Here is a 17,558-nt window from a genome sequence, read left to right as displayed (position 1 = left end):
GACCTCTAGAATTATTTCAAGGAACAAACTTTTCCCTTCAACACTTTCCACAATTCTCTACTAGCCATATGAGTCCTCAAAACAATGCACAAATTGGCTTTCCCTCTTCCCCTTACTCTAACACTAGACTTCAACATTCTACTTAGAATGGTTTCTCTACAGCATCTGCTTCATCCTCAAGACAACCTTAGTCAAATACAACAGCTCAAGCTGGTGCATTTGGTGTTAATAATCAAGTGTTCCTATCTCAAGCACAAGCTCAGAACTACCCCACTCATTGAGCTAACTACACTGCCACACCTTCCATGGTCCAAGATGCCTTTTGGTACATGGATTCTGGCACCACAAATCATGTTACCTCAGACTTGTCTCAATTGACTCTAAACTCAAACTGCACTGGTAATGAGCGACTCTAGGTAGGAATTGGTGAGTTACTCCCTATATTTCATATTGGTCTTACTATATTACCTTGTAACTCTAAGTCCTATAGGTCCCTTTACCTTAAAAATGTGTTATGCGTGCCACATATTTCAAAGAATTTGTTAATCATCTCTAAATTCACTAGGGATAATAACGTTATAGTTGAATTCTTTGCTGATTGTTGTATGGTAAAGGACAAGCAATCCAAAATTGTTCTACTTCAAGGAAAGCTTAGACCTAGCCTATACCAACTACAAATTCCAAACATTTCCTCCACTTCAACTTCAAATCTGCCTATTGCTTCTTCAAAGTCTTTAGGCTCAGCTTTCAACTCTTCTGCTACAGACAGTAAATAGTCCTTTCCACCATCTAGTTCAACATGTTGTTCCAATTCTGATTATAATGTAGCTTGTGTTCTTAAAACTCTAGAAAATAATAATGTTGCTCATAATATTCCTGCTTTTGTATCCACATATAATGCAACCACTATTGATAATAAAAGTGCTTTGTTTCAAGCTTCACCTATTGAAAAAACCAATGGATTACTGTGGCACAAATGACTAGGTCATCCTAATGCAATCATTCTTGCAAAAATATTGCATTCTTTGAGATTAAATCACCAAGTTAAAAGTACCTTTGATTACTGCACAACATGCTAGTTTGGCAAATTGCATCAGTCCACTTTTCCTAGGTCCAACTCTAGAGCTGTCAAACCTTTGGAATTAGTCCATTCTAACCTTTGGGGACCATCACATGTCCCATCCCCTAAAGGATTCAAGTACTATATACAATTTTTAGATGATTATAGTAGGTTTACTTGGGTGTTCCCCTTGAAAGTTAAATCTAAAACACAAAGTGTCTTTAAACAATTCCATAAGCTAGTTGAAAGATAGTTTAACACACCACTAAAATGTGTCCAAACTGATTAGGGAGGTGAGTACTACAGCCTAGTATTTTATTTTCTTATTCATGGTATTCTTTTTTGCCATCCATGTCTTTACACTCACCAACAAAATAGAAGAGTGGAAAGTAAACATAGACAAATAGTTGAACAAGGACTCACATTGTTGGCTCAAGCTAGTATGCCCTTAAAATATTGGTGGTTTGTACCACCCTCCTCCAGTCGAGTACCTTCTTAGTATTCTATTATGATGGAAACTTAGAGAATTCACGCTTGGAAAGTTGTGTAATTTAAAATGTAAATCCTGGTTACAAACATGTACTATATGAAAATTAATAAATAAAAACTTATCCTCTCATTTACATTACTTTCTTAATCAACCTGTTGAAATATGACTATATATGAAAAATATGGTTTAAAGAAAACAACTACGTCAATTGTTTAATAGCGGAAGCAAATATAAAAACTCCCATCATTTATAAGAAAAACATATTCATTATTTCATAAAAGTTAGATTATAGACATTAAACTATATACATTAAATTCAAAGACAACATCATTTATATAACATCATAAGTTTAATTATAACAAAAGTTAACATGCATGCCCCCAAGCCTCCTTGACTGCCGTTTACCATTACCGCTTTAACCATTACCTACAAAACATGGAAACTAGGGAAATGAGTGCTAATCACTCAGTAAGGTTATCGATCATTTAACCCTGGGTAACATTCTCAAACTTGGAAAGCATCTTATTTACTTGTACATGAACCAAACACTAATAATATAAATGTATTATAACATAGTATATTCAGTTCATATCACAATGCATAATATAATTCATGTAATGCTTTCCTTTAATGTTCATGAATGATGCATTTCAATGCCATGCATGGATAAATAGATTTTTCTTTGAAAAATTTTTACTGTCTACCAATCGGACTAAGCTGAGGCATGGATTACAAAACCTTTGGCCAATGACCTAACCTTAACTTGTAACACAGTACCCTGGTCATGCACGCTATGGACTTTTCATTTCTTTTGGTCTAGACATGTGCACGAGTGAGCTCAGGTTCCCATAACATGACAATAGCTCCATAAAGCTTAAAAATCATTTTATTCACAAAAATGCATGTCTATGTACCTTGAAAGCATTTTGCTCAAACTTGGGATCAAGTCCCCCTTTTTTCATCATTAATATGCTTGACATGCTTCATTCTTTAAAAACATACACTTTCCATATATGAACATATCATTTCATCATGACCATTTCGTGCATGCATAACAAATTCATAGAAACATATTATACTTAGGTTTGTTTATACATAAAGAAGCCCATAATTAGGTAATACATAATGTATTACACATAATCTCCATGATCATTCATTACATCAAATATATATGTTCATACAATCATTAAATAATCAAAAAGATCACTCATTCAAACATGCTTCAAAACTCTTTAAGCATTATTTCCATAACTAGAATCAATCATAGATTATTAGGCTAAAAAATAAATTAAGAAATTGGAAGCATTTTTGAGGTAGTCATGCTACGCAGGTCATATCTGAGAAGGCATATCTAGAGTTATACATTGGATTGATATTTTCATTGTCTCGTTTTAAAACTTAGATAAAGGGCTACAACTTTTATGTTGAGGGCTCAACCCAATTTGATGGATAAGATGCCTAAAAATCACTCAGAAGCCCATGGACTTGCAATGGCAACTATCGTAACATGCATTTTTTAAGGCTTTTCCATATCTATTTACCTCCACTTACTCCCTAACCTTCCCTAACCATTCTCCCTTGTGAAAACATGTTAAATGATCAATAATAAGCTCCCTTGTAATATGTTAAATTTTCATGACACTACCATTTCCATTAATTGCCATCCAACTTCAATTTTTTACAATTCACATATAAATCCATCAATTGCAAATTATAGCGTCAAACCAAGCTCAATTTCTTTTGTGTGACAAGAATTAAGGTTCCTTAATACTAAACCTAGAAACCTAATTCTTATTTCATATCAAAGGGAGGTTTCCCTTAACTTGTATGAAGAAACTACACTCCTTTGCAAATTTCCTCCTCCTTATCTCCAATTGACTCTTTATCCTAACATAAATCATAAGAAAACTTTAATAACTTCAAATACATAATAGTCATATAAGATAAGGAGTTAAAATTTACCTCCTAATATCCTTAATAAAGGAAGAAATATAAGACACTTGAAAGATTGCAACTAAGAAGCTTGAAATTTTAATGCAGGAAATAGAATTAATAGAGAAGTATTGAAGAAGATGATGGAATATTGTAGAAATATTGAAGAAGCTGATGGAAAGTGGAAGAATACATGTGTTGGCCGACTTATACAAACTTAAATCAATTTTTTTTTTTTTTTCAAAGTTAATTCATTTGTCTTTTGCATTTAATAACTCATAACATTATTTCCCTTTTTGCCCTAAACAATTTTTTTTTTAATTACTCCTTAATCCTTCATCATCTTTATCTTGTCAAGCCAACAAAATATCATCATTCTTTTACCACTTTACCCCGAAGGCACATGCATGGTAGTTAACTTAGCACATAAAAATGAAAACACTATTTTACCCTTGGACGTACTGGTGGGGTTTACATGTTTGGCATTTCAAATAGCATCTTTTCTTACTAATAGACCGCCTACTCCTGTTCTATCCAACTACTCTCCATTTCACGCATTGTCTAATCAAATTCCAAACTGTTCAGCCATTAGAGTTTTTGGTTGTGTAGTCTATCCTTTTACTAGACCTTATACTGCTCATAAATTTGATTTTCATACTACTAAGTGCACTTTTGTTGGATATAGCTTGCATCACAAAGGATACAAATGTTTGGATTCTAATGGCAAGATTTATGTTTATTATAGTGTTAAATTTGATGAATCTTGTTTTCCATTTGCTCAAATTTCCTCTTTTACTCACAATGATACTTCTTCTTCTCATTTACCTGACTGCATGTCTGATTTGCCTGCTAATAAGTTTTTCTTTTCTTTATCAAATTCTGATCTACATGCTACTTCTCCTTTAGTCCATCCAACTATTCAATCAAATGTTCAGTCAAATGGTCAGTCCCATGTTCTTGTGTCTTCTTTGTGTCATGCTTCTCCATTATCATCCTTAATTGATTGGTAAAATTCAACTATAGTTGTATTACCGCAATCCAATTTACCTGCTCCCTCTGGTTTACCAAACCATACTACCAAGTCTCCAGCATCTCAGCCTAATTTAAATTCAAATATGTCACCCCAATCTATCTCACCAAACCATTTTACCTCCACAGATCAACTCATTGAAACTACAGCTTCTTCACATGTTGTCTTAGTTCCCAGGATATCCTCTAATCCCACAAATCACTCACCTATCTTCACGAATCAATCTCCTGACTCTATTCACCTTACTGTTGAGTTACCTTCTAATAACCAATCTTCCACCCGTCCAAACTCCTCTCCTGATGGTATCCATCTTAAAGTTGACCTTCCTTTTGATCCTCAACCTCACCCTATTAATACTCATCCTATGCTTACACGATCCAAAACCAAAACTCACAACTATATGCTAGTCACCTCCACACTTACTTTTTCACACCTTGACACAACATAACCAGTAAATGTATCTGAAGCTCTCTCTCATCCTTCTTGGAAGGTTGCCATGCACAGTGAGCTTACTGCCTTAGTGTCTAATAACACTTGGGAGCTTGCACCGCTAAGCCTCACATGAATATTGTAGGTTGCAAGTGGGTGTTCAGGATTAAACACAAATCAGATGGGTCCATATAAAGGTTTAAAGCCCGGTTAGTTGCTAAGGGCTTCCAACAAACTCCTAGAATTGACTATATTGAGACCTTTAGTCCAGTCATTAAGTCATCTACTATTAGAGTTGTTTTGAGCTTAGTTGTCATTTATGGATGGAATATCAGCCAGTAGATGTTAACAATGCATTTTTTAAGGGGGAACTTAGTGAGACAGTTTATATGACTTAGCCTCAAGATTTTGTTAACTCTAAGAATCATCTTCATGTATGTAAACTTATCAAACTTCTCTATGGCCTCAAAGAGGCTCCACGAGCCTGGTTTGATAAGCTCAAACATGCCTTTCTCAAATGGGGTTTTGTTGCTTCTATGGTAGATTCTAGTCTTTTTATATATAGACGAAATGATCAAGTAATGTGTGTTATTGTCTACGTAGATGATATATTTTTGACAGGTCCTGATGCCAATTTGGTTGGTGAGATTATTCATGAACTGAATATTGAATTTTCCTTGAAAACATCGGGATCACTTAAATACTTCTTAGGCTTTGAGGTCCACCTAAATGGTTTAGGTCTTCATATGAGTCCAACTAAATATGCTAATTATCTCATTGTTAAGACTAGGATGATGGATTCAAACCCATGTTCAACACCTGTGGCAGTTGGCAAAAAATTAACCTTTGAAGGTAGTGATCTTTTTTATAAACTAGCCATTTATAAAAGCACCATTGGAGCCCTTCAATACCTCACATTATCTCAGCCTGATGTAGCATACTCTGTTAACAAGTTAAACCATTTTCTTAAGGCCCCAACTCAGCTACAATGGCAAGCTTGCAAAAGGCTTCTTAGATACCTTAAAGGCACTACAAACTTTAGTATCCAGTTCAGTAAAATCTCCAGATTTCATCTAGAATGCTTCACTGATGCTGATTATGCAAGTGAGATTAAAGATAAAAGGTCCATAAGTGGGTGTTGTTTGTTCCTCGGCTTAAATTTGTTGCAATGGAGCTCAAGCAAGCAAAAAGTAGTTGCTCTGTCTTCTATAGAGGCAAAATACAGAGCACTCACACAAGGAACAATTGAGTTAGCATGGTTTCTAAGATGAGTGTCACTCTTCCTAATATACTAGTGATTTGCTGTGACAACCATAACATCCCAACAGTATTGTTTATTTTGAGTATCTTTCATGTAAACATGTATTTTTATTGATTTCTAAATATAAATAATAAAATTTATATTCAATTTAATAGATTTTTTAAATTAAACGTAATAAATAAGAGAGAGACTTAATAAAAAATATAATTAATAATAAAATATATAAAAACTTATAATTTATTAAATAAAATTGGGATAGAGAGTGCGGTTCTAAACTTATTCCTTAATTTATATTTAAAAAATAAAAGTCTATTAAATTCTTATTTTTATGAACAAACTCTTTATTTTGAGTCATATAAAATGCGTAATCTTTTGCACCAAAAGTAAATATATATAATTAGTAAGGAAGGAAAAAACAAATCAGCCGGTTTGCCTTAGGTGTTAAGGGGAATACTTGATAGAAGAGTGTCATTGGTTTGAATCCCACCATCTGTATTTAAAAAAAAAAGGGGGAGTTTTTAAAACCTTCGCTCTTTTTGTTTTTGTTTTTGTTTTTGTTTTTTTTGTTTAATTTATTTCATTAATATTTGGTGGCTGATCTTTGCCCACAATTTACTCTTAATTGGGAAAAAAAAAAAAAAAAAACTTACTTTAACATATTAGAATATAATCCTAATCCAATAAAAATACAATGATGATCTATAGTTTAGGGTTTTTTATATAGACTTATAAGTTATCTCAATTCTTAATCCTAAAAAGATTCTAATGGTATAATATCCTAATTCTATAATGAGTAATATTCATAATCATACATACAAATACTTAATTCTAACACTACTCCAACTTCTAATAATAATTACAGACTAATAAAACTTGACTAAATTAATTAATATAAAAAAAGAACCCTATAACTAATATTTGTCTGATGAATAATATAATCTTTAGATCATACAAACAGTTGTCTCATTCTCTTTGAACACTTTCATTCTTTTGGTTGTCAAGTGCTAAAGTACATACAACAAATGATTATATGAAATTAATATATTGAGGTAAATTATACAATTAAAGCTACCCCTGAGGTGGGTATGTGATATGCAGTTTAGTTAATACTTTACTTAATTTAATTTGTCATTTCTAATTTATTGTAGCAAGGATTTTGATTGAGTGATTGATTTAAACTTCCAATTTTATAGAGCGAGTGAAAATATATATGCATGTAAATGATGAGTATGTATTAACTTAAAATTATAACAAAAAATCAATTACAATATTTATAATTATGACAAATAATAATATATATTTTATATATTAAAGATGAACTTTTTTTTTTAAAGTATTAGTAATTGAATAATTAATTGGTGTCCCTTTTTATTTTTTTTACTTTAAACGGTGTCGTGAAATTGTTGGTGAGAGAATGATACGTAGACAGAGAGAATCTGCGTTGGTGGTTCTTTTCCACTAAATGGACGATAATGACCAATTAGTGGTGATATTAAAAGGGCAACGGTCATGTCCCTTTTTGTCTATTAATTTTATTATTATTTTTCTTTCGCTAAAACCGATAAGAAGGTACTTATATATTCCTTTTAATTGCCCTCCGGTTCCCGTTACGTTTTGCGGCCAAGGCCTACTTTAGTACTTTTAACATTAACTTCTTGTTATCATCATGTACAATACCTATTGCACAGACCCTTCATTACATCTCAAAATAGCTCTAGAAGATTTTTGAGTATTTGTTTTTTGAAAAAAAAAAAAAATTTATACCAAACTTCGTAATTACTTGTATCTAACGCGAAACTCAACTGGGATTTATATAAATAACAATAACAACAAATCATGCCCACACCGGGGATGTAACCAAGTTTTAAGAAGATCAAGACGTTAATTAAATTTAACAATACAATTATAAATAAACTTATAATAAATAATATATTGGGCATAAGTTATACAAATATATGAATATTTATCTATAATGCTCTTTATAATTAATATACTTATGATTGTATTTGACGATATGAAATAAATTTATAATACTTTAGCGAGTGTAAAACAAAACAAGAAAATTTACTAATGAACAAGTTGTTAAGCCAACATAAATAACAACACCTTTAAATCAATTTGGGGTATTAGTTTTAATTAAGGCAAGGTTATTAAAATTAGTAAATTGCTTACAAATCTCTGTGGGATCAACCATTACTTTTGCATACTACAGTGTGATAGCGATTCGTGCACTTGCGAGGAAGTAGAATTTGTTCATCACTTACTATAGGAGGGATAATAGGATGTGAAGGAGAACGAAGTGAAATAAAGGACAAATTTGAGTTGGTAGAAACATCAATAGACTCAGATGAGGTAATAAACAGTTTTCCAGTTGAATTAAGACACTTATAACCTTTATAAACTATGCTATATCCTACAAAGACACATTTTGAGCAGTGAAATGCAAATTTGTGTTTATTAAAGAATCTAAGATATGGAAAGCAAGCACAACCAAACAATTTATGTGAAGAATAGAGAGGTGGTTGATGAAATAAAAGTTGATACAGAGAGGTATTATTTAAAACACTAGAAGGCATCCCATTAATGAGAAAAATAGTAGTGTCAAAGGCAAGACATAAAAAATGTAAACGCATAGATGTATGTGCTAGCAATGTAAGTCTTATTTCAACAATGTGTCTATGCTTCCTTTCACTTCTCCCATTTTGTTGATGTATAAGAGAGCAAGAGTGCCTAAACTGTATTCCTGTTTTAGTGAGATAGGAGAGTGAACCTTTGTACTCTCTTCCTTGGTCAAATTGAAGGTATTTCATTTTGCAACTGAATTGCCTTTTATCTTTGTTATGAAACCTATTAAAAGTGGATTTGACCTCATCCTTAGTTCTAAGAGGAAATAACCATGTAAATTTATTAAAATCATCAAGGAAATGGACATAATATTTAAAACCTTCTAATGAGGCAATAGGGGCAGGAACCCAAATGTCTATGAACAAGTTGAAAAGGTGTTATAGCTCTAGATTGAGAAGAAGGAAAACTAGCTTGATGCATTTTTCCCAAATGACATGAATCACAAAAAGGAATTGAAGATGTAATCTTTGGAGCAAATGAGCTATTTTTAGACATGTTAGTAAGAATTTTATTCATAACAGCAAAGTGAGGATGTCTTAGTCTCATGTGCCAAAGCATGGAATTTTTAGTACCAATATTAATCATGTGAACTAAAGGCATAAGACAATTGTCATGTGCAGAATCTAAAGCAAATTTAACATAAGTAACTAATGCAAATGTTGACAAATCTTGTTCTTTATTGACAATAATATCATCAACAATTTTCACAACAGATAGAGGATATTCAGTATAAACTGATTTACATGTTTCGGAAATTGCATGTGTATTACAATTGCTAGAAGGAAATATTGAACTATGATTGTGTAACATATGACTGATATTATTGTTCAACACAGATGGTGTATCATTACTGTAACATTCAATTTTCTTATTTAAATAAGCAAAATACATTGAAAAACTCTCTAGGAAGACTTTAGACTCAACTAAATTGATAGAAGAAGTAGTTAATTTTGAGGATGAAGAGTGAAGAGAAAAAGTAGATGGAATGGTCAACTGGTATAACCCTTTTTTAAGTTCTTCTTGCAGTAAGACTGTCTTGGTGATTTTTTCCTTAACAACACAACAATCAGCATTAAATTTAGCCACAACATTATTATCTTTAGTAAACTTAGAGATGCTAAGAAGGTTTCTAGTAATTTGAGGGACACATAACACATTTTTCAAGAATAAGAATTTAGATTGTAGTTTACTAGGAAGTGATGTAAAGCTTGTATGAGAAATAAAAAGAAACTCACCATTGTCAGCCTGAAGTTACTCCAAACCTCTATAATCCTTGCTGGCACTTAGTTGGTTGAGATAAGATGTGACAAGTTCTGTAGCCCCAAAATCCATGTACCAAATAGGACATTGGACAATGGATGAAGAAGTAGTAAAGGTTAACAGTCCACTAACTGTATGTACAAGATAAGAGTAAACAAGAAATGAGTGTTGATCAACCAATGGCATCTGATTCTGAGACCGTGCTAGGTGAGTAGCAAAATGAGATTGATTAGGTCAAGAAGTTTGAGGCTGTTGGTTTTAAGAATTTGGCACAGTGGTCATACTAGGATGATTATAAAATTGTTGTAGTGTTGTAGAATGATTGTAGGTTTGTTGTGGTATATGCTGATTGAAGTTGTGAGATTGATGACTTGGTATGTTGAAACCACTAGAATTGGAATGAACATGACCACAAGGACCAGAATATCCTCCTTGGCTCTGTGAACCAATACTTGGCATGACACCATTATAAGCAGAGTTAAAACGATGATAACATTGAACAACAGTATGTCCTGCTTTATTACAATCTTGACAGGTAGGTCAACCTCTACCACGACCTCTTGCAAAGGAATTGTAAAGTGTAGGCTAATAATGTCTAAAAACAGAATCATTAGAGGAAAACTTGTTGTATTTGTCCATTAGAGAGAGCTTGTACTATCTATCCAAAATGCACATTATGTGAGTGTTGACCCAACTATCCAGCTAAGATTGGATAAGTTTGATTGAAGTGAGAGCTCCCAAAGTTGTTCAGTGAGGGAACAAAGTTATGACAAATTGAATAATTCAATAGATTCAGTAGGACTAGATTGACTAATATCAAATGATGAAGAATGTCTAGTAAAAACTGTTGAAGTAGTATTAACTAAACTATTATGAAAATCAACTAAAATGAACTTTGTAATCTCATTTCATATTTTTACAGTAAAAATTGAGCTTTTGTAGAGAAATTGAATCAATCTTGGACTCTATTCTAGAAGCGAGGTTAACCACTACTGCATCATACTTAGGACCTAGTCCATCCAATATGTGTCGAAGCAAATCTTCTTCTGACACAATTTGTCCACTAGCTGATAAACTTTTAGCAATACCTTTCATTTTCCTTACATACTCACTGATATTGAGACTACTCTTACGAGTAGTTTGAAGTAAATTCTTCAGGTGAAGTGCTCTAGCCTTTAAGTCAGTGATGAACTCTTTTTCAACCGTAAGCCAAATTTCATAAGAGAATTGACACTTCAATATTTGTCTGAACATGCTCTCAGAAATTGAAACAAGTAACCAGCTAACTGAGAACTTATCAGTTCTTTTCCACAGAGTATAAGCTAAATTAATTTTTTCCTTAATAAGATCATCATCACTTGTATCATCATATTTATTACTAGGATTATCTAATTTGTAAGCTATTAATGGAGTTGGGCGAGGAACCATACCTGTTAGATGATCATCAAGTTCATCATGAGCTCCAACTACTGAAGGAACTTGAGAGCACTAGAAACGATGATTGTCTCTAGTGAGCTTTGGATTAATAGTTTGAAGACTAGAGGAAACAACAGATGCTAGAAAATTAAGTGAGTTGTGTATCATTGTATCAAATTTCATTGATGATTTAGAGCTTTCAAACTTTTCTGACATTCACGTGAGTCAAATTAGCTCTAATACCATGTAAAACTTAAGGTTCGAACAGAGGAATTAGAGAGAAGATGGTTATTGGATTTCATTAGATTCAACAACAACTAAGCTTAATGTACAGTAACTGTTTTATAACAACTAAACATAAGCTAAAACTACATCACTTTGCCTTAGACTAAAACGACATCACTTTGGCTTGATTACTCTTAATACAAAAACGACTACATTTTTGAGTTACAGAGTGAAGTAGCTACTGAAGGTTTTCTTAACAACATGAAGTTTATATTAATCGAAAAAAAGAACCATACACCTAATTTATCAATATTACAATTATATGATAGTAAAGAAAAAAAAATGCAAATGAAATACAATACTTTCAAGTCATGCTCTATGAGAGATGAAATTATTTTCTAAGAGAGGTAAAGTAAGATTGAGAAATCTATACATATAAATCATAATTTTCTTGGATAATGGATATATTTTAATTACTTAAGCGTATGCCTTCTCTAAACTCCTGATCACTATGAAAAGAAAGTGATATTAATTTGTTACAAATTTTGACCTAAAGAAAATAATAACAATAAATATAAAATTAATGTAAGTTTTTATTTGCCAAATTATGAAATATGTGTGAACATTATTTGTGATATATGCACTTTCGATAGTTAAGCACAATTGTGATTCCCGTTTTATCATTTACGCATGTGGAGACATTTCAAGTATATGGGTAAACATTTGATCAACCTTTTCTCTTTGTACACGTGCCATTATCTAAGATATTTTATATCTTAATTTGCCCTTATGAAACTTGTACAAAAAGTCTCTTTAACGGTGTCACTCTATCTTTAGAGTGGTCCAAGAAAGGTTTTTACATGTGTACGATTGAGATTTGCTTTTGCAAGGATATAAAATGGGTCATCTTCTTCCTTGCAAACTAACCTGGTTTTTGCCTTCTTTTTGCTCTGAATTTTTTCTGAGTATTCTTGCCCAGGTTCATATTGGTTGTTGACTCTATTGACAATTATATTATCCTTGATTGAGTTATGGGACGATGTTCCATTCATTGAAAACTTGAAGAGAATCAAGTTCTGGAGCGAAACGAAGAGTTCCGCCATTGAATCTCATGTGGAGCTTGAACTGACCAAGCCGTGTCTTGGGTGGAAGCTTGCTGTAGCAGAGCACTGAAGGGATCAGAGAGTGGCGTTAGAGTCGTTTAGAACAGGGAGTGTTGTTTCATTGTAGTAATTAACACCCAACTCTGGATTTGCTTGTAATTGTATTTGTTATAGTGGATTGGCTTCTTTTGGACGAGGTCACATGGATGTAGGCTAAAATGATTTTTAGCCAAACCATGTGAATCTATGTGTGCTTTACTTTTATGCTCATGGTTGGTTGTTTATTTTGTTGAGTTGATGAATTTTAAGCAAAAACGTTAAATACCCATTGAAACCCATTCCGCTGTGCATTAAAAGAGTTCATATACTCTTTCAGTTAATATAACAGATAATGCAATCTGTAATAAACAACAAACAAATATTTTTATCACTGACCGGAGAACTCCATTTTGGGTAATACAATTTCATTAATACATCAGATGAAATTACAGGTCGACAGTTGGAAATGACATATACAGCTTTATTTCTGTTTTCTGACATTATACTGGCTTGGAAAAAACCGAAAATGGAATGATGAGGATAATATTTCTCTCAAAAGACCATATTGGGATATACCAAACACTAGTAACGGTAGAAATACAAATATAGTCCCTAAAATAGGGATTGACATTGACTTATAGTGATTATAAGCCAGGTAAAAGCTTGAAATGAAGGCTAACATCATAGTTGCTATAGATACGAATAGCGTTAATAGTCCTATCACCAATTTAACCGGTAATGATCTGAAAAAATTATCTTGTGCGTAACGGGATGTAAGAATAGACAAAAACATTAGGATTGAAATCGAAGAGGAGGATAACGCAATTATATCTGCCATAACAAAAATACGGAACACTACATTACCTCGTTGGGTAGGTGTTCCTTCCAAATTATTGTTACCTCCTGCATCATTGACACCTCCTGGTACAGTGAAAGCCGCTTGAAAAACCACAGTAGCAATGATTGTTGCAACAAGCATGCATTGACTAGCTGTGTTCCTCATCCACTTTTCTCCATCTTTCTGTAAGCCTGCATGCGTAGTAGTGAAGAGCTCGGGAGGTATTTCGCCTTCTGAATTCTTTAATCCTCTAAATGAAGGCATTACAAGCTTTTCAACATCCTACATCATTAGTATGAATCATTAATTTTACACAAAGAAGTTGGTAGTTTAATTTTTTAATTATTAATTCATTACTGTTGGAATTCAACTCTGTTTTTAGCATTAATTTTATTTGAAAAGTCAAATTATAATCATAAGATATATATTTTAATTGAAACTGTATTCAAGAGTCAATTCTCGAAGTAAAGGTATAAAAATAATTTGTATTTTTTCTAAGTAAAGGTATTTAATAATGATATTTAAATAATAAGACACTAAAGAAACTCTAAAAATATTTACCTTAAAAATGCGTAACTCTCGCTGCATTTCTAGAGCTGCACCTGGAACTGTGCTTAGTGGTCTTGGATTTGGATATTTTGCAGCTAGATGTAATAAACTATTTTCGTTTCTGTCTGGATAGGATGCTACCAATTGTTTGTTGAAGCCTATCTGATCTATTAACTTAAACAAATCATCATGACGATGCATTATCGCAATGTGAAATATGGTCCGTTCATCATTATCTTTAAGATGAACCAAATCAGGATAAAGTTCCATGAGTTTACCCAAGAATTTGAAATTCCCCAATTGAGCTGCTTTGAACAATAAATCACTATGCTCTTTTAAGTAATCCCCAACTTGGTCGCGCTTTGCCTTGAATATTTTCTCCCAAAGGCATTTGACTAACTCTAGAGCTTGATTTAATAAACTTGTTTTGTCACTTTCGCTTTTTTGGCCTGTTATCTCTAATATTTTCTCCCAAAGACATTTGACAGACTCTTTACTTCTGTTATTTTGGTCCAACAGATGAAAGGGCGTTAAAGCCAACCGATGCAAGGGTGTCAAACGATCAATGCCATGCTTGTATTCAGTCATAGCCAATTCATTTTCATTAGCATCTTCATCTTCTAGCAATTCCCTTGCAAGATCTGAAGAGGGAAAAAAAGGAAAAAAAGAAAAAGAAAAAGAAAAGAGAGAGAGAGAGGGAGAGAGAGAGAGAGAAATTGCTTTGATTCATTTACCGAAAAATTCAGAAGTTAACCAAATTACGTCCATCATTATAAGTAATTTGTGCATTTACTTATTTTAGTCAAACAGATACTAATTCTATGATGAACTTATCATGTTATGCATTCTATATAATAGATTAAAATAAAAATTTTAAGATTAAAATCAAGCAAGAAAAGAAATACGTGAGTACTCACCGTACAAAGAAGTATCGATGCTATCAAAAAATAATTGTTTTTTGTCAGCTAATGTCAGTGTTCCTCTATAATACCGCCGGTATAAATATAACGCCATTTCCCTTTCTCCAAACATAGCAGCTAGATTTAGTGGAGTCAAATTAGCGCCACCTCGGATTGTCAACAGCTCTGGGTTCTTATTCAACATTTTCTCAGCAATTGATTTGTTCCCAGCCATAACAGCAAGACAGAAGGCAGTGTTCCCTTTTACGTTTTGCAACTTGAGGTCATCTGGTGTTATCTCACAAATCATCTTCTCTACAAAGTCAGTTTGATTTGCTCCTGCTGCTACATGGAAAATAGTTTCGTGTTTCTCTGTTATTGCAACATTGAATGGGCTTGGTGTTGAAGCGGAGCTTGATGAAGAAGACGCACTTAATGAACTTGATGAAGAATCACGGAGCAGAGGATTATTGAATTGACTATTAACTGCATCAATATTTCCCTCTAGTGCAGCTTTAAGAAGATCCAAACGTAATTTCTCCTTTTCTGGGTTCCGATCTTCAAAATAAAAAAATAAATTGGCTGAATATTACATATAAAATTAAAATATGTGTCCTTGTTTCTTGTTTTGAGAGAGAGCTAACCTGTCAACAAATGAAGGGAAGGTAACCACTGAATAATTGGAACTTCTGTTGATTCATGATTCGAATTCCCACTTCCAAGGTCCATTTCTCCTAAATAAACAGGATCGATTTATTTTTGTCATAAGATATGCTACGAATACACATATGATGATATAATATTCATTGGTTAGCTGAAGTGCCTTTCCCTTGAATTCTAATTATTTGTACCATGCATTTTTATATTCTAAACAGTGCGAATCCTTATAAACGTAAACTAAAGCAAACCTTATGAGTGTCTGTTTATATTCCAAACTCACTCCTTAATTTATATTTCAAACTCACACCTTTTCATTTTCTCATTTTCATAATACTATTTGTAGACAAACATGTTGAATACTAAAAAATGAATTTACAAACAAATAAATTCTTAAAAGACAAAATTTCAAGTATTCTTATCAACTTAATTTTATAAAGTTAATTCATTCATTGATGAGTTGATGACCAAATACAAAAAGATACGGAAATGAAAACATTTTAAACTGGAGACATCTTAAAATTTATATATATATATATATATATATATGTGTGTGTGTGTGTGTTTAAGTAACCCTAATCCTCCCCTTCTCATTTTTTTTTTTTTTCTCTAACGTCTTTCTTCTTTCTTGTTTATTTTTCTCTCTTCTTCTTTTTTTTGTTCCTTTTCTTTTTCTTCTCTGCCGCCCCTCTTTTCGTTTCTTTTTCTTCTCTTTCCTTTTTTCTCCTTGCCCACCTCTCTTGTCGTTCTCCTTTCTTTTGTTCTCTTTTCTTCTTTCTTCTCCTTTCTTTTTCTCCTCCTTCTCCTTCTCAATCCCTCACTCCTCCAAGATCCAATCTGAGCAAGACCACATCTTGCCGCTATTTGGCCGCTCCTTGCCTAGATCATGCCGGTACGATCCAGTGAAGCGGTGGCCAGATCATGGTCGCCCGATCTGTTCACCACTACACTACCACAAACTTTTTTTTTTTTATATATATTTTGCATATTTATTTTTTCAGTTAAGAGCTCAATAGATTTTATAAATTATAAGTTTTGTGTTAAATTTTTGGAGAGTTTGAATTATAATTTTTCTTGATTTGGTAAGTAGTTGAGGTGTGGTTGTGGAAACAAAATTGAAAGGAATATATTTTGGTGAGGAAGATTTTGTTTTGGATGGGAATAAAATGATAACAAAAGAAAGAGGAAATTTTAGGGTGAATTTGAAAATTTTGATGGGGGTAAAAACAATATTTTTATAAATTAAGGAAAATTTTATAAGTTTTATTCCATATATGTAAATTTAAATATTTTAGGCCAGCTTATTATATTTTGGTGAAAGGGTAATAAGGTCATTTCAATAAAACGGTTATTAACAGAGTGAGGGTTTCTTAATCAGGACAGTAATTTGAGGTGTTAGATTTTTTGGATGGCTGAGATTCGCTCATATTAAAATTAGTTACCATACAAAATTCATGGGAGAGAGAACGTGAAAGAGACGAGGAGAGAGAAAGTGAAAGAGATAAGGTGAGAGAAATTTTGTACAACTGTATATCAAATTTAAAATCTTGGTGATAAAAATTCTATATATAACATCTGTGTGTGAGAGAGAGAGAGAGAGAGAAAGCTGACCAGGAGGCACAATATGGCTTGTATTTGGCCGTGAAGACGATGGCCTAGCTTCTCTTTGGTTCATATCTTGCGGCAGCACATCAATAACTCGCATTTGTATTTCAGGAATTGAACTTCCATTTGTCGGCTCCATG

At 32.7% G+C, this 17,558-nt stretch overlaps 1 protein-coding gene across 1 annotated transcript; it reads right to left on the bottom strand.

Annotated features, from left to right (window-relative positions):
• Nucleotides 1-13,270: 13,270 nt before the first annotated feature.
• On the bottom strand, nt 13,271-17,558 carry LOC116106387 (ankyrin repeat-containing protein At5g02620-like). Its single transcript, XM_031392755.1, has 5 exons — nt 17,425-17,558; nt 15,801-15,890; nt 15,175-15,714; nt 14,270-14,898; nt 13,271-13,990 (listed from the first exon to the last, which is right to left on the bottom strand). Exons 1-5 carry the CDS (start codon nt 17,555-17,557, stop codon nt 13,352-13,354), a joined length of 2,031 nt encoding a protein of 676 aa, XP_031248615.1. The 5' UTR covers nt 17,558; the 3' UTR covers nt 13,271-13,351.

The sequence above is a fragment of the Pistacia vera genome, unplaced genomic scaffold (assembly GCF_008641045.1).
Source record: "Pistacia vera cultivar Batoury unplaced genomic scaffold, PisVer_v2 Contig512, whole genome shotgun sequence".
In the NCBI taxonomy this organism is placed as follows: domain Eukaryota; kingdom Viridiplantae; phylum Streptophyta; class Magnoliopsida; order Sapindales; family Anacardiaceae; genus Pistacia; species Pistacia vera.
Note: the sequence above shows the minus strand (reverse complement) of the source record. Positions and strands in the feature narration are given on the sequence as shown.

What these genes read in the sequence shown, in the direction of transcription:
- LOC116106387 (XM_031392755.1), bottom strand. Translation starts at nt 17,557, where the DNA reads ATGGAGCCGACAAATGGAAGTTCAATTCCTGAAATACAAATGCGAGTT. An exon ending in AAGCCATATTGTGCCTCCTG is followed by an intron (nt 15,891 to 17,424) that starts GTCAGCTTTCTC and finishes CTGTTTATTTAG; the next exon opens with GAGAAATGGACCTTGGAAGT. An exon ending in GAGAGTTACGCATTTTTAAG is followed by an intron (nt 13,991 to 14,269) that starts GTAAATATTTTT and finishes CTAATGATGTAG; the next exon opens with GATGTTGAAAAGCTTGTAAT.